At 44.7% G+C, this 23,028-nt stretch overlaps 1 protein-coding gene across 3 annotated transcripts in view; it reads left to right on the forward strand.

Annotated features, from left to right (window-relative positions):
* Nucleotides 1-23,028, forward strand: part of LOC140479814 (ubiquitin-conjugating enzyme E2 U-like) — an 81,741-nt gene that overhangs the window by 22,026 nt on the left and 36,687 nt on the right. For all 3 annotated transcript variants that reach the window (XM_072574052.1, XM_072574051.1, XM_072574053.1), the window contains exons 6-7: nt 8,590-8,719; nt 12,526-12,610. In XM_072574052.1, coding sequence (XP_072430153.1) covers nt 8,590-8,719; nt 12,526-12,610 — 215 coding nt within the window. The remainder of the gene's footprint in view (nt 1-8,589; nt 8,720-12,525; nt 12,611-23,028) is intronic.

A 23,028-nucleotide genomic window follows, 5' to 3' on the forward strand; every position in this document is an offset into this window, starting at 1 on the left:
GCAGAGTGTGAAAATAGATAAGTCCCCTGGGCCGGATGGGATTTATCCTAGGATCCTCTGGGAAGCTAAGGAGGAGATTGCTGAGCCTTTGGCATTGATCTTTAAATTGTCATTGTCTACAGGAATAGTGCCAGAAGACTGGTGGATAGCAAATGTGGTTCCCCTGTTCAAGAAGGGGAGTAGAGACAATCCTGGTAATTATAGTCCAGTGAGCCGTACTTCAGTTGTTGGTAAAGTGTTGGAAAAGATTATAAGAGATAGGATTTATAATCATCTAGAAAAGAATAATTTGATTAGGGATAGTCAGCACGGTTTTGTGAAGGGTAGTCGTGCCTCACAAACCTGATTGAGTTCTTTGAGAAGGTGACCAAATATGTAGATGAGAGTAAACCGGTTGATGTGGTGTATATGGATTTCAGTAAGGCATTTAATAAGGTTCCCCACGGTAGGCTATGGTACAAAATGCGCAGGAATGGGATTGTGGGAGATAGAGCAGTTTGGATCAGTAATTGGCTTGCTGAAAGAAGTGGTGGTTGGTGGGAAATGTTCGTCCTGGAGTCCAGATACCAGTGGTGTATCATAACGGTTGGTGTTGGGTCTACTGCTGTTCGTCATTTTTATAAACGACCTGGACGAGGGCATAGAAGGGTGGGTTAGTAACTTTGCAGACGACACCAAGGTCGGTGGAGTTGTGGATAGTGACGCAGGATGTTGTAGGTTACAGAGAGACATAGATAAGCTGCAGAGCTGGGCTGAGAGGTGGCAAATGGAGTTTAATGTGGACAAGTGCGAGTGATTCACTTTGGTCAGAGTAACAGGAATGCAAAGTACTGGGCTAATGGTAAGATTCTTGGTAGTGTAGATGAGCAGAGAGATCTGGGTGTCCAGGTACACAGATTCTTGAAAGTTGCCACCCAGGTTGACAGGGTTGTTAAGAAGGCATACAGTGTTTTAGCTTTTATTAATAGAGGGATCGAGTTCCAGAACTATGAGGTTATGCTACAGCTGTACAAAACTCTGGTGCGGCCGCACTTGGAGTACTGTGTACAGTTCTGCTCACCGCGTTATAAGAAGGATGTGGAAGCTTTGGAAAGGGTGCAGAGGAGATTTACTAAGATGTTGCCTGGTATGGAGGGAAGGTCTTACGAGGAAAGGCTGAGGGACTTGAGGCTGTTTTTGTTAGAGAGAAGAAGGTTGAGAGGTGACTTAATAGAGACATATAAGATAGTCAGAGGGTTAGATAGGGTGAACAGGGAGAGCCTTTTTCCAAGAATGGTGACGGCAAACACGAGGGGGCATAGCTTTAAATTGAGGGGTGATAGATATAGTACTGATATCAGAGGTAGTTTCTTTACTCAGAGAGTAGTAAGGTTTTGGGATGCTTTGCCTGCAACGGTAGTAGGTTCACCAACTTTAAGTACATTTAAGTCGTCATTGGACAAGCATATGGACTTACACGGAATAGTGTAGGTTAGATGGGCTTCAGATTGGTATGACAGGTCAGCACAGCATCGAGGGCCAAAGGGCCTGTACTGCGCTGTAATGTTCTATGTTCTATGTAAATTGCCCCATAGATTCCGGGTGTGTAGGTTAGGTAGATTGGCCATGGTAAATTGCCCCATAGAGTCCAGGATATATAGGTTAAGTGGATTAGCCGTGGGAAATGCAGGGATAGGGTAAGGGGATGGATCTGGGTCGGATACCTTTAGGAGGGTTGATGTGGATTCGTTGGGCTGAAAGGCTTCCACACTGCAGGGAGTCTATGATTGCATAGCCTGTGTTACATTGCTTTGCACAGACAGTCTCTGGATTACTCATCCAGTGATGTGATCCACTACTCTACCAGCTTCAACATCTATTTGTCAGTTAGCCAAGAGTAACTGATTCCTGTTGAAATACATATTGCACATAATGTTACATAGTAACAACAGAGAATAGTAACATTTTGCTGAGTATTGTGACCTGGTCTACAGGTTTTCAAATCACAACCTCTAGAAAGCAATGAACAGAGTTACTCCTAATGTCTCAGTGAGAGAGACACAACCAGATACAATTCCCAGATCTATATTAATTCAATGATGGTGAAAGGGGGTGGTGTAGTTGACCTCAGTCTGCTGTTGAGGCCAGGGATTTAACATTCACAGTTCTGATAGCTATCCTGTGACACTTGGCAGGGCTGCGGAAACCAAGAAAATCAGGGAGAAAGTATTGAAGTCTCAATCAGGGTTGTAAGTGAATGTATGGAGTATCGTTAATAGTGGAGAGTTACAGGCACAGGTTGCAGATGATTAGCTACTCAGGAAAGGAAGGAACGGAGAAGAGGATAGCAGAACTGGTTAAGGAATTAATTGCAGGGCTGGAGAAACAGGATGTCTCAGAAGGTCCAAGCACAGAATCAATTTGACTAGAACTAGGGAACAGAAAAGGTACAATTATGTTGCTGGATGTAGTCTTTAGAACAGCCAGTGGAAAGGATGTAGAAGAACAAATCTGCAAGGAAATTACAAAGAGATGCCAACACATTGGAGTAGTTATAATGGAGGACTTCAATTACTCAAACATGAACAGGGTACTCATAGTGTTCAGGGCAGCGAGGGACAAATGTTCCTGGATTGCATGTAGGAGAGCTTCCTATAACTGTATGTTTCCAGTTCAACAAGAAAGGGTGCACTGTTACACTTGGTGCTCAGAAATGAGCTGGCAAAGTGGATCAAGTCTCAGTTAGGGAGCATTTAAGAGACAGTGATCATTGTATTATATGGTTCGGATGATGGGACAGAATGATTTGCAACAATCCAGAGTGAGAAACATCAACTGGTGGAGAATAGACTTCAGTGGAAGCAAGAATAGAACTGGGCAGCATTGACTGGAACAAGAAGTTTGCAAGAAAAATATTAACTGAACAAAAGGCTACCTTCAAAGAAGGTTTGGGTCCAGTCATGGTATATTCGCTCAAATGGGAATAGGTAGAACAAACCAATCCAGGGCATCATCGATGACAGAGGAAGTAGAAATTAAGATAAAAAAGAAGAAAAATGTGCTTAGAACAAGTGTCAGGCCGAAAATAAACAGCATGGGTGGCATGGTGGCACAGTGGTTAGCACTGCTGCCTCACAGCGCCAGAGACAAGGGTTCAATTCCTGCCTCAGGCGACTCTCTGTGTGGAGTTTGCACATGCTCCCGGTGTCTGCGTGGGTTTCCTCCGGGTGCTCCGGTTTCCTCTCACAATCCAAAAATGTGCAAGTTAGGTGAATTGGCCATGTTAAATTGCCCGTAGGTGAAGGGGTAAATATAGGGGAATGTGTCTGGGTGGGTTGCGCTTCGGCGGGTCAGTGTGGACTTGTTGGGTCGAAGGACCTGTTTCCACACTGTAAGTAGTCTAATCTAAAAAAAAATTTTCAGAGGGAGGTGAGAAAGCGAAGAGAAGCATAGAGTAATTATGAGAAAAGGTTGGCAGCCAACAGAAAGAGATGTCCCTGAGTTTTCCAAGGCTGTACAAATCATAAATGAGTAGTAAAAGGAGACGTAGGGATTGATTAGGGATCAACGGGGGATTGGGTGTGGGGGTGTGCAAAGGGAGATGTTCTATCTGGAGGCAGGGGGCATGGCTGAGGTGATATATGAATATTTTCCATCATGGTGACAGAGAGGGAACTCAGTCAAATGGTTCCAAATGGTTAGCGCCGAAGTGATAGATGGACTGTGGGTACTTAACGTTGACAAGGAACCGGGACCAGGTGTGAGCCACTCAATGATTTTGAAGGAATTGAGAGTGGAAATTATACTGGACACAATCTTTCAGTCTTTCCTAGGTGCCAGAAGAGTGGAAAATTGCAAACACTCTGGCCCTGTTAAGAAAGCTCGTAAGGATAAGCTCACCAATTCCGGACCTGTCAGTTTAACTTCACAAATGGGGAAGCTCCTAGAGACAACTATTTGGAGTAGAATTGGTTACATGGATAAAGGTGAGTTGATTAGGAACTAACTTGCTGGAGTTATATGAAGACGTAACAGGCTCAATGAGAGTAGAGCTGTTGGCGTGGTGTATGTAGACTTTCAGAAGACACTTAAAACAGGGCCATACAACAGATTTGTGAGGAACTTAGGTTATGATATTAAAAGAACAGAAGCAACATGGATGTGAAATTGGCTGATTGATGGGTAACAGAGACGAATCAATGGAAAGTGTTTGGGCTGGAGCAAGGTTTTGTAGTGGAATTAGACTCTGGTTTTCCCTGATATATAATAATGATTAGGATCTTGGTGTGCAGAGGGCAATTTCGAAGTTCACATATGACACAAAGCTTCAAAGATTTGTAAACAAGGAGGAGGACAGTGCAGAAGTCCAGAAGGAAGTAGACAAGATGATAAAGTGGGCAGATGCTTCAGATATGGATAAGTGTGAAGTGATGGAGTTTGGTCAGAAGAACAATCTAAAATAGGGGGTGCAATTCGAGGTGCGTGCAGGAGCAGTGGAACCTGGGTGTATGTATATATATATATATATATATATGTGTGTGTGTATGTGCATTGAAATTGGCAGGACAGGTAGAGGGAACAGTAAGTAAAGCACACAGTAACCTTGGCTTTATTAATAGAAACATAGTATATAGAAGCCAGGAGGTGATGTTGAACCTGTGTAAGACACTTGGTAGACCTCAGCTGAAGTATTGAGTACAATTCTGGGTGTCCATATAGAAAGGATGTGAACACATTGGAGAGAGTGCAGAGGCATGTTATAAGAAAGATTCCAGGATGAGGAACTTCAGAAATGAGGATCGACTGAAGAAGTTGGGACTGTTCTCCTTGGGGAGAAGAAGACTTAAGTGGAGATCTCTTAAAGGTTTTCAAGATCCTGAGTGGGCTGGATGGAGTAGGTAGGGAGAAACTGTTCCACTTGGAAAAGGAACAAGAGCAGGATGGGACAGAGTTAAAGTGATCTGCAGAGGGTGAAGTGGGGAAAAGCTTCTCACTTGGCCAATTGTGTGGATGTTTAGTTGGATAAAAATAACATTCAAGTGTATGGGGAAAACAGCAGGGCACAGCACCAGATAATGATGCTCATATAACAAGCCAGTGCAGCACAATGGGCCAAATGGCCTCTTCCTGTGCTGTAACATTGCTGCATTTCTGTGGAAAGAAAATAAAACAATATCCTCACACAAAATAGGAAAAGGGTCAATTCAAATTTAAGATTAAACAGAAATAAAGTTTAAAGTAAAATCAAACCACCTTTTAAGTTATTTAATGACATTCTACACATTCATAATTTGCCTAGTATTTGTATTTAGGATGTGAGGTAAGATTGGATAAATACATTGAGGGTACAGTGGTGATTGTCTGTTTTTCATATCCAAATTAAAAGGCATGGTGGCGGACTGCTGCACTTTTTCATCTACTTTATGAATTAAGATAATATAGAATATCCTTATTATTAGAATGCATCCAGAGCTGGAGTTTTACCTTTATCATTTTCTGAAATTTCAAGTTTACTGCCTGTCCAGGATGTATTTTACTTTGTTTGCCATTTATTTAGAATGTAATAGGTAGTCATTCCAGCAGAGGGAGGCATTGTCTGCAAATTAAAGTTTACAACACAAAACATGCCTATGCCAGCTCCCTGAAATGTTAAAAATCACACAACACCAATACATAACACAATACCTGTTGGACTATAACCTGGTGTTGTGTGATTTTTAACTTTGTACACCCCAGTCCAACACCGCCACCTCCGAATCATGATTCCCTGAAATGTGTATCCATTTTGTCCGTTTCCTCATTCCTTCCTCACAGTTTTTTACAATATAGGAGAATTTCATAACCAGATCCTATTTGGTTAGTGTAATGAATTATTTTGATTTTGAGATGTGGCAAATAATTGCATGAATTTTTTTTCAGACCTGTTTTCTATATTCAATTCTCTTGCGGTTTCTGCACATTCCCCTGACAATAATAATCAATCCCTTACTTTAATTTTTTATAGAATATGGACATCAAAGACTAGGCCAGCATTTATTTCCTATACCTGATAGCACTAGAGAAGATAGTGTTAATCAACCAGCACAGCACTCAGGGTATAAGCACACACAGTGTTGTTTTGCCCCCGTGTCTGTGAAGGAATGGTGAGACCGGTCCAAATCCGGATGGTGTGTGACATTGAGGGGAATTGCAGGCTATGGTGTTCCCAGGCATTTGCTGCTCTCGTCATAGCAGGTCGTTAGGTTTAGTCTCTCATTAGAGAAACGACGGGTCGTGGTTTAACCTGAGGGTCACCTCACCCGAAATGTTAACTCCATTTTCTCTCCATAGATACGGCCAAGTTTCTCCAGCAATTTCTGTTTTTGTTTCAGATTTCCAATATCGGCAATATTTTGTTTTACTATAATAGGGATCACAATTTTGGAAGATTAAAGACACACATACACAAACACACATAGACTCTCTTTCTGTCTCTCGATCTCACACACACATTCTTTCTCTCTGTAGCTCTCTCACACACAATGTCTCACTCTCTGTAACACACATACACACATATTTTCTGCCTCATGCACACACACTGTCTCTCTCTCACCCACATTCTCTCTCTACCTCACTGATAAATACTTTCTCTCTGTCTGATGTGCACATGCGCTCTCTGTCTCTCTCTCTCTGTCACTCTCTCACACACACACACACACACACACACTCTCTCTGACACCCACAGTCTCTCTCTCTCACTCACACACGCACACACTCCCTATCGCTAGTTTGTTCTCTCACTGATTCTCATGCTCAAAAATGCACACTTCCATTTTCTTACTTTCTCTCCTGCTGTATTTCATATCTGTTAGATTGAGGTCTCTATTTCCTTTCCTTTATTTGTGCTTTCAAAATCTATCACTGCATGTTTCTTAACTTTGAGCGGTATGAAGCAAATCTCTGACCCTTTCTACATCCCACTAGCCAATGTCCTGTCATGTTCCTACACAACTGGCACTAACTCACTCACTCCCCTGTCCTGCAATGTTTGGGAACTAGTGAGAAGGGGTTTGGTGAATGGTGTGAAGGTAATGAGCCTTCAGCTATCGTAAGACTTGCTGTAGCTGCATCTGCTGCTTGGCTCCTAGACTGCCTGTGATTATGATGTGGGGACAACTCTCAAAAGTTAAAATAATATTTTGAGGGATCTTCTTGAGATTTTCTCAAAAAGCCTCTTTTTCTTTTTAATTACTTGTCACATAGAAAGAGATGAAGATAAACTAGAATCACAGAATGCCTTCAGTACAGGTAGAGGCCATTTGACCCATCAAGAGTGCACCAACCCTCTGAAAAGCATCCCACCCAGACTCAGAATCTATCCCTGCAACCTACCCTTTCCCATGGCGAATCCACCTAACCTGAACATCCTTGCACACTACACGGTAATTTAGCTCAGCCAATCCACCTAACCCGCACATCTTTGGATTGTGGGAGGAAACCAGAGCACCCAGAGGAAGCCCTCTGTGCAGACACGGGGAGGATGAGCAAACTCCACACAGACAGTCACCTGAGGGTGGAATTGAACCTGTGTCCCTGGTGCTGTGAGACAGCAGTGCCAAAGTGATGCAGACACGTACCTTCTGCATTGTGTTGACATTTGACATTTCTGGAGGAGAATGGGAAGTAGTCAGCAATATTCTCAATAATCATGAACCACGTCTCTTGCAGCGACCACCTTGTTTCCCCCCCTCTAGCAACCTCCTCCTCTCCCAAGCACTTCTCCAGCCTCTACTACATTGCATCTTGCAGTTCTTTCCTTCCTCACTTCCTTGCTTTTCACAATAGCCTTAGTAAAGGCATTGGCACATCTTGTTTCTTCTGTGGGTTTCTCCAATCTTTCGCATCTCAATGTTATTCATCCAATCAACTTTACCTCCTCTTCTGTTTCTGTCTTAGTTTCTCTTTCATTTGTCGTCGGGACAAAGCTGTCTGTTCTTCACTTCCAGTGTCCGGACTTGACTCTCCTGTCTGATGTATTTCATTGTTTTCTTGCCAATAGGCAATCAACTGGATGGTGAGGGGGGTATGATTTTACAGTCCTTCCATTAAATAGTCCATGGTCATGCCACAATAAAGGGGTGGCACGTGGCTCAGTGGTTAGCACTGCTGCCTGACAGTGCTAGAGACCCGGGTTCAGTTCCCGCCTTGGGCAACTGTCTGTGTGGAGTTTGCACATTCTCCCCGTGTCTGCGTGGGTTTCCTCCGGGTGCTCCGGTTTCCTCCCACAGTCCAAAGATGTGCAGGTCAGGTGAATTGGCCATGCTAAATTGCCCGTAGTGTTAGAGTGCATTAGTCAGGGGTGAATGTAGGGGAATGGGTCTGAGTGGGTTGCTCTTTAGAGGGTCCATGTGGACTTGTTGGGACGAAGGGCCTGTTTCCACACTGTGGGGAATCTAATCTTATCTAAACAGCCAGAAATGAAAGGTGAATTTTATCCTTCAGTTCAGTTTGGATTGAAAGTTCAAATGCAGAGGAGGTAAGATGATATCAGATCAGTTAATTCACCTCTCAATCCTGTCCTCCTTTAATCATGGAAAGTTTGATTCGGAGTGTCCTCCCATCTCCACCTAGGTGATGTTGTCCAATCCCGTGATGGAAAATCCAGTCAACGTGGACGCTGCGGAGATGCTGAGGGAAAACCCAGCGTGTTATCGAGAAATGACTTTGGAATGTGTCAGAAGCAGCAGGCAGCTGAATGAAAGTAAGACCTTGATTGTCATAAACCTCTGAAATATTTATTTAGTGAAAATATAACCCATGGAACTGTCCAGCAATCAGGTTGTGAAGGAGCAAAGAACCGAATCAAGGGAGAGACAGTCATTTCGGAACTTCAAATTAGGGGCCCCTTTTAAAAGTGCCAAGGGGTAGCTCGCAGCTCAGTTGAAGTGTGAAGCTAATCAGTATTGACCAGCAAGATCCCAGCATTGATCCTGAGTTCACTTATTATAGTGGGCTCAAGCTGCTGCAGGTTAGGCATGGGGGAAACTAACCAACACTGATACTGAAAATCATTATTAAATGTTCCTGACTGGAACATGTTTGTCTCTCTGCTGGGAACAGTTTATAAAGTCCAGTGCAGAAACAGACCCTTAGGCCCAACTCGTCCATGCAGATAAGATATCCTACATTAATCTACTGGCATTTGCCAGCACGTGGCCCATATCCCTCCAAACCCTTCCTATTCATATACCCATCCAGATGCCTTTTAAATGTTGCAATTGTACCAGCCTCTATCACTTCCACTGGCAGCTCATTCCATACACGTACCACCCTCTGTGTGAAACAGTTGCCCCTTAGGTCCCTTTTATATATTTCCCCTCTCACCTTAAACCTATGCCCTCTAGTTCTGGACTCCCTTACCCCAGGGAAAAAAAACCTTGTGTATATACCCTATCCATGCCCCTTGTGATTTTATATACATCTATAAGGTCACTCCTCAGCTTCCAACGATCCAAGGAAAACAGCCCCGGCTTTTTCAGCCTCATCATATTGTTTAGTTTTGGGTATGGTGTCTAAAAAAAATTATCAAATTCATTCTCAGGAGTTACACTTGGAAGAGTTCATTGAATGACGGTCATGTTGTGGCTAATGTTGGAATATTGCGTGCAATTCTGGTCTCCTTCCTACAGAAAGACGTTGTGAAACTTGAAAGGGTTCAGAAAAGATTTACAAGGATGTTGCCAGGGTTGGAGGGTCTGAGCAACAGGGAGAGGCTGAACAGGCTGGGACTGTTTTCCCTGGATCGTCGGAGGCTGAGGGGTGACCTTATAGAGGTTTACAAAATTATGAGGGGCATGGATAGGATAAATAGGCAAAGTCTTTTCCCTGGGGTGGGGGAGTCCAGAACTAGAGGGCATAGGTTTAGGGTGAGAGGGGAAAGATATAAAAGAGACATAAGGAGCAACCTTTTCACGCAGAGGTGGTACGTGTATGGAATGAGCTGCCAGAGGATGTGGTGGAGGCTGGTACAATTGCAACATTTAAGAGGCATTTGGATGGGTATATGATTAGGAAGGGTTTGGAGGGATATGGGCCAGGTGCTGGCAGGTGGGACTAGATTAGGTTGGGATATCTGGTCGGCATGGACTGGTTGGACCGAAGGATCTGTTTCCATGCAGTACATCTCTATGACTCTATGACTTCAGGGAAGAGGAGAAAGGAGACATGTCTCACAAGTAAAAACAAATGGGATCTTCAATTCCAAGGTGAAAGTGAGGACTGCAGATGCTGGAGATTGGAGTCAAGAGTGTGGTGCTAAAAAAACACAGCAGGTCTGACAGTATCTGAGGAGCAGGAGAATTGACGCTTCAGGCAAAAGCCCTTCATCAGGATTCTCCTGCTTCTTAGATGCTGCCTGACCTGCCATGATTTTCCAGCACCACACTCTTGACTCTTCAATTCCAATGTTGCTTTTTGCTCTGGCCTCAAGCAAGAGATTCAATTGATTGCCTCATTCTCCCCATCTCTTACCTTTAGATTGTTCTTTTCTAATTCTCCCTTCTTTTAGTGGAATTCTCCCTCTATTTAAATTCATGGATGTTCATTCCACTAATAGCTGTACCCAGCCAATTCCCAACAGTTGCCTGATTATACCTCTTCCCTCCCCATTTCCAAAAGTTTCTCCATGTCTATCACTAAGTGCTGTGGTTAGACTGCCTCTGATTCAGAAATTTCCAAACTGTCCTCCTTGTCCGTGAGCCAAGTATTCCTTTTTACACAGCAGACAGGATCCTCCATGTTGACCATCCTACTTTTCATGCTGCTTCCGCTGTGCCCAACCTCACCATTACCTGCTACAGTGAAACCATCAACCTTGTTCTTGTCTTCCATCAAACCAGACTGCACGTCTGACAGAGACATGTTAGCTTTTTATCACCTCCATGTGATCCCTTTCAGAAACATTGTCCTTGAGGAAGAGGTCAGTCTTGCAGTGAGATGTGTTTGAAGAGGGGAAAGGGGTGGTTGGGAAGAAACTAGGGAGCGTTCGGCTTTCAGAGGTGGTGGGACGAGAATTGGAAGGTTTGGTTTAGTGGACAAGGTAATGGGGGAAACTTGCACAAGCAGCTGAATGGATTCAGGTTCTTTCAACTTGTTAGACAGTCACAGTAGTGGCAGAGGGCTTAAAGAATAGGTTGGTGTCAAACGCAGACCTGGTCGTGGGTGGCTGTGCGAGGCAGGCTGAAGCTTCTGATTTTTGGACTTAAGGCCCCATTGTTTTCTCTCTTCTGAGGGTGGAATGGAATGGATGGAAGGCACTAAACATCCTTGGTCTGATCCAAGTGGAATTAGCTGCTCTCAGCTCAGAGTAGCAGTTTCAGCAACATTGGGATAGAGAAGAAGGAAAATCAGCCCCCATTCACCCTGGATCCTTATCCAGTGAGAACAGAAAGTAGATACACATCAAAGAGGATTTAATCAGTTGAGATCATAGTAAAATTAAAAATCACACAACACCAGGTTATAGTCCAACAGGTTTATTTGGAGGTACTAGCTTTTGAAGCACTGCTCCTTCATCAGGTGGTTGTGGCACAACCTCCTGATGAAGGAGCAGCACTCCGAAAGCTAGTACTTCCAAATAAACCTGTTGGGACTATGACCTGGTGTTGTGTGATTTTTAACTTTGTACACCCCAGTCCAGCACCGGCATCTCCAAATCATGACAGTTAAAATTACACACTGACATTTATACTCAAGACTTATGCTTGAAATTGGCCTTTCACTCATAGATGTTGCCGGGAATGGAGGTTGGAGTTGTAAGGCGAGGCTGGATAGGCTGGGACCTTTTTTTTCTTTGGAGTGTAGGAGGTTGAGGGGATGACCTCATAGAGGTTTGTAACGTCATGAGAGGTATAGACAATGTGAATGGCAAATGTATTTTTCCTAGGGTGGGGGTTTCAAGACTAGGGGGCATATTTTTAAGGTGAGAGGAGAAAGATTTTAAAAAGGGACAACTTTTTTACACAGAAAATAGTTTGGGCGTGGAATGAATTTCCAGAAGAAATGGTGGATGCGGGTACAATTACAACATTTAAAGACATTCAGATAAGTATATGAATAGGAAAGGTTTGGCAGGATATGGGTCAAGTGCAGGCAGATGGGACTAGCTTAGTTTGGGAACATGGTTGGTATGGAATGGTTGGACTATGTGACTCTAAAACAGGAAACAAATGCCGAGAAGGTAGCAGTGGGGGAGAACTGCAAAAGGCTGTAAATGATACGGTAGGAATGCAATTATGACAGGAGGAATTTGCATGCCGGGGTTAACATTCAGATATAAAATATATATACATATTGCATCTGGCTATTATAGACCAGCTTCTCAGTATTGTTACAGGCTTCACTATTGACATGCTGAAAGTGGGAATGACGTTTTTCAGGATTTTCATCTGGCAGCTCAATTCAGTAATATAAGTTGGCGATTTTTGGGGAACAGGAAAAACAGTGTGACATAGTTGGTTCCTTGTATTAATACTGGCGTCTCTCAAGTTTACCTTTGCCCCTCAACAGCTGGAATTAAGTTAGAAGTTGAGAGTTTTCCTGTGACCCGTTTTGAAGACCACATTTCCACACTACCTTGCGGGAAGCCACTAACGTGAGTAGATCAATAGAACCCAGATGTCAGTAATCAACATTTGGATATTCTAGACCCACACAACTTGGTTCACCTCATAGAAATATAATAAAGTTAGTGAAATAAGAGTACTGGTGGATCGTATATTTTCTGGTAACCACTAAGAACCTCTGAATTTTAAATTCCCATTTTTGCAGGAAGCTTTTTGTCCTGATTTTCATCATTTTTGTCTTCGGCCTTTAAGCAAATGCATTGTAAACATTATTGGATTTATGTTTTATGCTAAAACAAAGGAACTGCTAACTCAGTGAGTAGCTGAATGTAATTGAATTACTTGCAAGATGTCAGCAAAGAAGAAAGAACTAAAGAAGATAACAAATAGGAATATAGCAATTATAAACGCACAGATTCAGCCATTTGATAAAATCACGGCTGATCTAATTTTGCCCTCAAAATCACATTCCTGCCTATCCAGATAATCTTTTACTCCCTTGTTAGTCAAGAATGTATTCCACCTCTGCTTTAAAAGTATGTAATGACCCTGTGTCCAGTGCTCTGTGGGCAAGTGAGTTATAGTGTTTCTGACACTGAGAGGAAAAAAAGATCTTCCTCTTCATCCTCTTGAATGGGACACCCTCCATCTTTCTTTTTATTAAACTGTGCTTCTTAAATCTAAACATTCCCACAAGAGAAAACATCCTCTCAGCTTCTACCTTGTCAAGTGCCTTCTGCATCATAGATGTTTCAGGTGAAACCATGTCTCATTCCTTTAAAATCCAAACCGTACACACCGAGCCTATCCAACGTTCCCTCATAAGATAACTTCCCCATCGTAGGTATCAGTCAAGTGAATCTTCACCTAATTGTGCCCAATGCATTTTAATTCTTTTTTTAAATAAGTAAGTCAAACTGGACACAATAATCTAGGTGTGGTCTCACCAACATTCTACACATCTGTAGCAAGACAACCTTACGTTTACAATCTATTTCCCTTGCAATAAATGACAAATTCCACTTGCCTTCCAAATCACGTTTATACTAACATTTTGTATATCAGATTTCTCTCTGTCTCAGACTTCTGCAATTTCAATTTTGCAATAAATAACACACTGCTTTTTGTTCTTCCTACCAAAGTAGACAAGTTCACATTTTCTCAAATTTCCTCAGTCAATTTTTTGCCCACTCCCTTCACCTATCTATACGTTTGCAGACTCTTAGGTCCTCTTCGCCACTTGGTTTCTTACTTATGTTTGTGTCATCAGCTAATTTAGCAAGCATACATTCAGTCCCTCTATCTGAGTCACTTACGTTGAGGATAAAGTATCGAGGCCCCACAGGGCGTTGTGTCACATTACTCACCACATCCTGCAGGGCCTGAAAACATTTCCTTTATGCCCTCCCATTTTGCCAGCCATCTTCGCTCTATGGTAGTATGTCACCCCATATACCATGAGCTCTTATTTTGTGCAATACCTTGTCAAATGCCTTCTGGAAATCCAAATACAGTGCAGTGCACCTGCAGGTGAGAAAGTAGGGAAAATAGAGTAGGATCAGCAGTTAGGAGATTCTTGATGTTAAGAGCAAGAAATTCCACTTTGTAATCGAGTGTTGAATGGCCAAGACCTGGATCTGGCTAAGAGGTCTAATTGCTTGTATTAGCATTCATTAAAATCTCATTAGCTCATCTTATCGCATTGATATGCACCAAATGTTCCTTTTCTTCTTTTATATTTTCATAATATCATGTTATTTTTTTTCTATCCCAGCACATTTAATTGTTGTTTGTATGTTAGCCTATCCTGTCCCTCAGTACTTCTGATCCATATCAATTACCAGGAACACAGTGTGATGTTGTGCCATACTGGTCAGTTTGGCCAATTCTCTCACCCATTGGATAAAGACAACAAGATGGCAATAATTCTTCATTCCAAAGTCAAAACTGTTACTTTACTTCTCTGACCCTCCATCTTGGACAGCAGTTGGAAACATCTCTGGGCACAGTCTATGGGCATGCACCCTGTCTACAGACATTGGCATAGACCATATGCCAGCCTCATGTACCCTTATGGCACATTGTTAATCCACAAGCAAGACAGCATTCCACTTTAACGCTGCCTTTTGAATCCAGCTGGCACCTTTCATTAGAGTGCTGCTGCTGCTAGGCCATTTTGCACACCGGAACAAGCACTGATCACATCAATTGGGCCAGGGTGCATTTGAGGGCTCCTCACTTGCTCTCTTAGTGGGCACTCACATTTTGTCTGTTTGAATGCCCTGACATTTCTCCTCTTCAGCCAGAGCTTAAAGGCTCACAGTATGTCTGTTTTGCCTTGCCTTTCAGCAAAGACACAAAGTCAAGAAGCTTGTCCTGGTTGCCAGCAGTCATCAGTCAAGATGGTGGACATGTTGCTGCAGCACACCATGCTATGTCAGTCTCCTATTACACTTGTGCCAGTAGCAAACACACTGTATGTGCATCATCCAAATGGCTATGTCTCAAAGTCTAAGGGCAGTAGTCCTCTACCAAGATAAGGGAGATAATGTCAGTTGGGGGATACTGGCACAGTAAATCAAAAGCACCTCTGCTGTCAGTCCATGAGCTTGGGACACAGTAAGTTAAGGTGGCCAGGGTCATTGGGTTCATACCTCTATAATACAGGCAGTGGGTCGTATCCAACTGTCTGGCTCCAATGCAACCAGTTCCAGGAAGTTATGGGAAGACTGAGGAATGACACAGATATCAGTGTGGGATCTGTTCAATCGTCACAATGATGAACTGAATGTCAGGCACTCCCCTGCCCACTGTGGCTCTCTCTACCTCAACAGAGCTGTTCTTCCCTGAAATGAGAGAAAGGGAGGGAATGACTGAGTTAAAAGGGGGTTAGTGCTAGTGGAGGTAAGGAAAAGTTTTTCTGAGTGAATGGGGTGGAAGCACAGAGGCCATGCAGGGTTAGTAGGATGGGGGGATAGGATGGGTGAGAGCAAATAACAGTGAGAGGGGTAGACCATGAGCCTAGCTGGGCTGTGGGCCTCGTAGCTGAGACAGGGAGTGTGAGGTAGCAGCGATAGTGTGCGAGAGGTAGCAGAGATAGCGTGTGTGAAGTAGCAGAGATAGCGTGTGTGAAGTAGCAGTGATAGTGTGCGAGAGATAGCAGCGATAGCGTGTGTGAAGTAGCAGAGATAGCGTGTGAGACGTAGAACAAATAGCATGTGAGAAGTAGCAGAGATAGCATGTGTGTGAGGTAGCAGAGATAGCATGTGTTAGGTCGTAGAGATAGCGTGTGTGAGGTAGTAAAGTTAGCGTGTGAGACGTAGCAGAGTTAGCGTGTGTAAGGTAGTAGAGATAGCATGTGTGAGGTGGCAGAGACAGCACGTGTCAGGTAGTAGAGATAGTGTGTGTGAGGTAGCAGAGACGTGTGTGAGGTAGTGGAGCTAGTGTGTGTGAGGTAGCAGAGATTGCGTGCGGGAGGTAGCAGAGATAGCGTGTGTGAGAGGTAGCAGAGATAGTGTGTGTGAGGTAGAAGAGATAGCGTGTGTGAGATAGTAGAGATAGCGTACGTGAGGTAGCAGAGATAGCGTGTGTGAGACATAGCAGAGAGTGTGTGTGAGGTAGTAGAGATAGTGTGTGTGAGGTAGAGATAGCGTGTGTGAGGTAGCAGAAATAGCGTGTGTGAGAGGTAGCAGAGACAACATATGTGAGGTAGTAGAGATAACGTCTGTGAGGTAACAGAGACTGTGTGTGTGAGGTAACAGAGATAGTGTGTGTGAGGTAACAGAAATAGTGTGTATGAGGTAGCAGAGATAGCGTGTGTGAGGTAGTAGAGATAGCGTGTGTGAGGTAGTAGAGATAGTGTGTGTGAGGTAGCAGAGATAGTGTGTGAGTTAGTATAGTTAGCGTGTGTGAGGTAGTAGAGATAGTGTGTGTGAGGTAGAGATAGCGTGTGTGAGGTAGAGATAGTGTGTGTGAGGTAGCAGAGATAGCGTGCGTGAGGTAGCAGAGATAGCGTGTGTGAGGTAGCAGAGATAGCGTGTGAGTTAGTATAGTTAGCGTGTGTGAGGTAGTAGAGATAGTGTGTGTGAGGTAGAGATAGCGTGTGTGAGGTAGAGATAGTGTGTGTGAGGTAGCAGAGATAGAGTGCATGAGGTAGAGATAGTGTGTGTGAGGTAGCAGAGATAGAGTGCGTGAGGTAGCAGAGATAGCGTGTGTGAGCTAGCAGAGATAGGTGTGTGAGGTAGCAGAGATAGCGTGTGTGAGGTAGCAGAGACAGCGTGTGTGAGGTAGTAGAGACAGCGTGTGTGAGGTAGCAGAGATAGCGTGTGTGAGGTAGTAGAGACAGCGTGTGTGTGGTAGTAGAGACAGCGTGTGTGAGGTAGCAGAGATAGTGTGTGTGAGGTAGCAGAGATAGTGTGTGTGAGGTAGCAGAGATAGTGTGTGTGAGGTAGCAGAGATAGTGTGTGTGAGGTAGCAGACATAGCGTGTGTGAGGTAGTAGAGATAGCGTGTGTGAGGTAGTAGAGATAGTGTGTGTGAGGTAGCAGAGATAGTGTGTGAGTTAGTATAGTTAGCGTGTGTGAGGTAGTAGAGATAGTGTGTGTGAGGTAGAGATAGCGTGTGTGAGGTAGAGATAGTGTGTGTGAGGTAGTAGAGATAGCGTGTGTGAGGTAGAGATAGTGTGTGTGAGGTAGCAGAGATAGAGTGCGTGAGGTAGCAGAGATAGCGTGTGTGAGGTAGCAGAGATAGGTGTGTGAGGTAGCAGAGATAGCGTGTGTGAGGTAGCAGAGACAGCGTGTGTGAGGTAGTAGAGACAGCGTGTGTGAGGTAGTAGAGACAGCGTGTGTGAGAGGTAGCAGAGATAGTGTGTGTGAGGTAGCAGAGATAGTGTGTGTGAGGTAGCAGAGATAGTGTGTGTGAGGTAGCAGAGATAGCGTGTGTGAGATAGTAGAGATAGTGTGTGTGAGGTAGCAGAGATAGTGTGTGAGTTAGTATAGTTAGCGTGTGTGAGTTAGTATAGTTAGCGTGTGTGAGGTAGTAGAGATAGCGTGTGTGAGGTAGAGATAGTGTGTGTGAGGTAGCAGAGATAGAGTGCGTGAGGTAGCAGAGATAGGTGTGTGAGGTAGCAGAGATAGCGTGTGTGAGGTAGCAGAGACAGCGTGTGTGAGGTAGTAGAGACAGCGTGTGTGAGGTAGCAGAGATAGCGTGTGTGAGGTAGTAGAGACAGCGTGTGTGTGGTAGTAGAGACAGCGTGTGTGAGGTAGCAGAGATAGTGTGTGTGAGGTAGCAGAGATAGTGTGTGTGAGGTAGCAGAGATAGTGTGTGTGAGGTAGCAGAGATAGTGTGTGTGAGGTAGCAGACATAGCGTGTGTGAGGTAGTAGAGATAGCGTGTGTGAGGTAGTAGAGATAGTGTGTGTGAGGTAGCAGAGATAGTGTGTGAGTTAGTATAGTTAGCGTGTGTGAGGTAGTAGAGATAGTGTGTGTGAGGTAGAGATAGCGTGTGTGAGGTAGAGATAGTGTGTGTGAGGTAGTAGAGATAGCGTGTGTGAGGTAGAGATAGTGTGTGTGAGGTAGCAGAGATAGAGTGCGTGAGGTAGCAGAGATAGCGTGTGTGAGGTAGCAGAGATAGGTGTGTGAGGTAGCAGAGATAGCGTGTGTGAGGTAGCAGAGACAGCGTGTGTGAGGTAGTAGAGACAGCGTGTGTGAGGTAGTAGAGACAGCGTGTGTGAGAGGTAGCAGAGATAGTGTGTGTGAGGTAGCAGAGATAGTGTGTGTGAGGTAGCAGAGATAGTGTGTGTGAGGTAGCAGAGATAGCGTGTGTGAGATAGTAGAGATAGTGTGTGTGAGGTAGCAGAGATAGTGTGTGAGTTAGTATAGTTAGCGTGTGTGAGGTAGTAGAGATAGTGTGTGTGAGGTAGAGATAGCGTGTGTGAGGTAGAGATAGTGTGTGTGAGGTAGTAGAGATAGCGTGTGTGAGGTAGAGATAGTGTGTGTGAGGTAGTAGAGATAGCGTGTGTGAGGTAGAGATAGTGTGTGTGAGGTAGCAGAGATAGAGTGCGTGAGGTAGCAGAGATAGCGTGTGTGAGGTAGCAGAGATAGGTGTGTGAGGTAGCAGAGACAGCGTGTGTGAGGTAGTAGAGATAGTGTGTGTGAGGTAGCAGAGATAGTGTGTGTGAGGTAGCAGAGATAGTGTGTGTGAGGTAGCAGAGATAGCGTGTGTGAGGTGGTAGAGACAGCATGTCTGAGGTAATAGAGATAGCATGTGTGAGGTAGCAGAGGTAGCATGTGTGAGGTAGCAGAAATAGCGTGTGTGAGAGGTAGCAGAGATAGTGTGTGAGTTAGTATAGTTAGCGTGTGTGAGAGGTAGCAGAGATAGTGTGTGAGTTAGTATAGTTAGCGTGTGTGAGGTAGCAGAGATAGTGTGTGTGAGGTAGCAGAGATAGCGTGTGTGAGGTAGCAGAGATAGCGTGTGTGAGGTAGCAGAGATAGCGTGTGTGAGGAAGTAGAGATAGTGTGTGTGTGAGGTAGCAGAGATAGCGTGTGTGAGGTAGTAGCGACATTGTGTGTGTGTGAGGTAGCAGAGATAACGTGTGTGAGTTAGTATAGTTAGCGTGTGTGAGGTAGTATAGATAGTGTGTGTGAGGTAGCAGAAATAGCATGTGTGAGGAAGTAGAGATAGTGTGTGTGTGTCAGGTAGTAGAGATAGCGTTTGTGAGGTAGCATAGATAGTGTGTGTGAGAGGTAGCAGAGATAGTGTGTGAAGAAGCAGAGTTAGCATGTGTGAGAGGTAGCAGATGTAGGGTGTGTGAGGTAGCAGACACAACGTGTGTGAGATGGTAGACACAGTGTCTGTGAGGTAGTAGAGATAGCGTGTGTGAGGATGCAGAGATAGCGTGTGTGAGAGATAGCAGATGTAGGGTGTGTGAGGTTGCAGAGATAGCGTGTGTGAGGTAGGAGAGATAGCATGTGTGAGGTAGCAGAGATAGCATGTGTGAGGTAGTATAGATAGCGTGTGTGAGAGGTAGCAGAGATAGCGTATGTGGGAGGTAGCAGAGATAGTGTGTGTGAGGTCGTAGAGATAGTGTGTGTGAGGTCGTAGAGATAGCGTGTGTGAGAGGAGGCAGAGAGAGTGTGTGAGGTATTGGCGATAGCGTGTGTGAGGTAGCAGAGATAGCGTGTGTGAGGTAGCAGAGATAGCGTGTGTGAGGTAGCAGAGATAGCGTGTGTGAGGTAGCAGAGATAGCGTGTGTGAAGTAGCAGAGATAGCGTACGTGAGCTAGCAGAGATAGCGTGTGTGAGGTAGTTAGAGAAAGCTTGTGTGAGGTAGCAGAGAAAGCGTGTGTGAGGTAGCAGAGATAGCATGTGTGAGGTAGTTAGAGAAAGCTTGTGTGAGGTAGCAGAGAAAGCGTGTGTGAGGTAGCAGAGATAGCATGTGTGAGGTAGTTAGAGAAAGCTTGTGTGAGGTAGCAGAGAAAGCGTGTGTGAGGTAGCAGAGACAGCATGTGTGAGGTAGTTAGAGAAAGCTTGTGTGAGGTAGCAGAGACAGCATGTGTGAGGTAGTTAGAGAAAGCTTGTGTGAGGTAGCAGAGATAGCCTGTGTGAGATAGTAGAGACAGCGTCTGTGAGGTAGTAGAGATAGCGTGTGTGTGATGTAGTAGAGATAGCGTGTGTGAGGTAGCAGAGATAGCATGTGTGAGATAGCAGAGATAGCGTGTGTGAGAGGTAGCAGATATAGGGTGTGTGAGGTAGGAGAGATAGCGTGTGTGAGGTAGCAGACACAGCGTGTGTGAGATAGTAGAGACAGTGTCTGTGAGGTAGTAGAGATAGCGAGTGTGAGGATGCAGAGAAAGCGTGTGTGAGAGGTAGCAGATGTAGAGTGTGTGAGGTTGCAGAGATAGTGTGTGTGAGGTCGTACAGATAGCATGTGTGAGGTAGTAGAGATAGCGTGTGTGAGATAGCAGAGATAGCATGTGTGAGAGGTATCAGAGAGAGTGTGTGTGAGAGGTACCAGAGAGATTGTGTGTGAGGTAGCAGGGATAGAGTGTGTGAGGTAGCAGAGATAACATGTGTGAGAGCTAGCAGAGAGAGTGTGTGTGAGGTAGTAGAGATAGTGTGTGTGAGAGGAGGCAGAGAGAGTGTGTGTGAGGTAGTAGCAATCGCGTGTGTGAGGTAGTAGAGATACTGTGGTGTGAGGTAGCAGAGATAGCATGTGTGATGTAGCAGAGATAGCGTGTGTGAGAGGTAGCAGAGGGAGCGTATGGGAGATAGAAGAGATAGCGTGTGTGTGGTAGCAGAGATAGTGTGTGTGGGGTAGCAGTGATAGCGTGTGTGAGGTCAAAGAGATACCATGTGTGAGGTAGTACAGATAGCATGTGTGAGGTAGTAGAGATAGCGTGTGTGAGAGGTAGCAGAGATAGCGTGTGTGAGGTAGCAGGGATAGAGTGTGTGAGGTAGCAGAGATAACATGTGTGAGAGCTAGCAGAGAGGGTGTGTGTGTGAGGTAGTAGAGATAGTGTGTGTGTGGTAGAAGAGATAGCGTGTGTGTGTGGTAGAAGAGATAGCGTGTGTGTGTGGTAGAAGAGATAGCGTGTGTGTGAGGTAGAAGAGATAGCGTGTGTGTGAGGTAGCAGAGATAGCATGTGTGAGGTAGTAGAGATAGCATGTGTGAGATAGCAGAGATAGCGTGTGTGAGAGGTAGCAGACATAGCGTGTGTGAGGTAGGAGAGATAGCGTGTGTGAGGTTCGTAGAGATAGCGTGTGTGAGGTAGCAGAGAAAGCATGTGTGAGAGAAGGCAGAGAGAGTGTGTGTGAGGTATTGGCGATAGCGTGTGTGAGGTAGTAGAGATAGTGTGTGTGTAAGGTAGCAGAGATAGCGTACGTGAGGTAGCAGAGATTGTGTGTGCGAGTTAGCAGAGGATGCATGTGTGAGGTAGTAGAGATAGGGTGTGTGAGGTAGCAGAGATAGCATTGTGAGGTAGTAGAGATAGCGTGTGTGAGGTAGTAGAGATAGCGTGTGTGAGGTAGTAGAGATAGCGTGTGTGAGGTAGCAGAGATAGCGTGTGTGAGGTAGTAGAGATAGCGTGTGTGAGAGGTAGCAGATACAGTGTGTTTGAGTTAGTAGAGATAGCATGTGTGAGGTAGTAGAGATAGCATGTGTGAGAGGTAGAGAGAGAGTGTGTGTGGGATTGTAGAGATAGCATGTGTGAGGTAGAAGAGATAGCGTGTGTGAGGTAGAAGAGCTAGCGTGTGTGAGGTAGAAGAGCTAGCGTGTGTGAGGTAGAAGAGCTAGCGTGTGTGAGGTAGATGAGATAGCGTGTTGAGGGGTAGCAGAGATAGGGTGTTTGAGGTAGGAGAGATAGCGTGTGTGAGGTAGCAGAGATAGTGTGTGTGAGGAGGCAGAGAGAGTGTGTGTGAGGTAGTAGCGATAGCGTGTGTGAAGTAGTAGAGATAGTGTGGTGTGAGGTAGCAGAGATAGTGTGTGTAATGTAGTAGAGAGAGTGTGTGTGAGAGGAGGCAGAGAGAGTGTGTGTGAGGTTGTAGTCATTGAGTGTGTGAAGTAATAGAAATAGTGTGGTGTGAGTTAGCAGAGATAGCGTGTGTGATGTAGTAGAGATAGCGTGTGTGAGAGGTAGCAGATACAGTGTGTTTGAGTCAGTAGAGGTAGCATGTGTGACGAAGTAGAGATAGCATGTGTGAGGTAGTAGAGATAGCATTTGTGATGTAGTAGAGATAGCATGTGTGAGGTAGTAGAGATAACATTTGTGATGTCGTAGAGATAGCATGTGTGAGGTAGTAGAGATAGCGTGTGTGAGGTAGCAGAGATAGCATGTGTGAGAGAAGGCAGAGAGAGTGTGTGTGAGGTATTGGCGATAGCGTGTGTGAGGTAGAAGAGATAGCGTACGTGAGGTAACAGACACAGCATGTGTGAGGTAGCAGAGATAGCGTGTGCGAGGTAGTAGAGAAAGCTTGTGTGAGGTAGCAGAGATAGCCTGTGTGAGATTGTAGAGACAGCGTCTGTGAGGTAATGGAGATAGTGTGAGTGATGTAGCAGAGATAGTGTGTGTGATGTAGTAGATATAGCATGTGTGAGGTAGTAGAGATGCCATGTATGAGGTAGTAGAGATGGCATGTATGAGGTAGTAGAGTTAGCGTGTGTGAGAGGTACAAGAGAGATTGTGGTTGAGCGGAGGCAGAGAGAGTGTGTGTGAGGTAATAGCGATAACGTGTGTGAGGTGGCAGAGATAGCGTGAGTGAGGTAGCAGAGATAGTGTGTGTGTAAGGTAGCAGAGATAGCGTACGTGAGGTAGCAGAGATTGTGTGTGCGAGTTAGCAGAGGATGCATGTGTGAGGTAGCAGAGATAGCGTGTGTGAGGTAGCAGAGATAGCATTGTGAGGTAGAAGAGATAGCGTGTGTGAGGTAGCGGAGATAGCGTGTGCGAGGTAGTAG

The sequence above is a fragment of the Chiloscyllium punctatum genome, chromosome 7, assembly GCF_047496795.1.
Source record: "Chiloscyllium punctatum isolate Juve2018m chromosome 7, sChiPun1.3, whole genome shotgun sequence".
Lineage (NCBI taxonomy): Eukaryota > Metazoa > Chordata > Chondrichthyes > Orectolobiformes > Hemiscylliidae > Chiloscyllium > Chiloscyllium punctatum.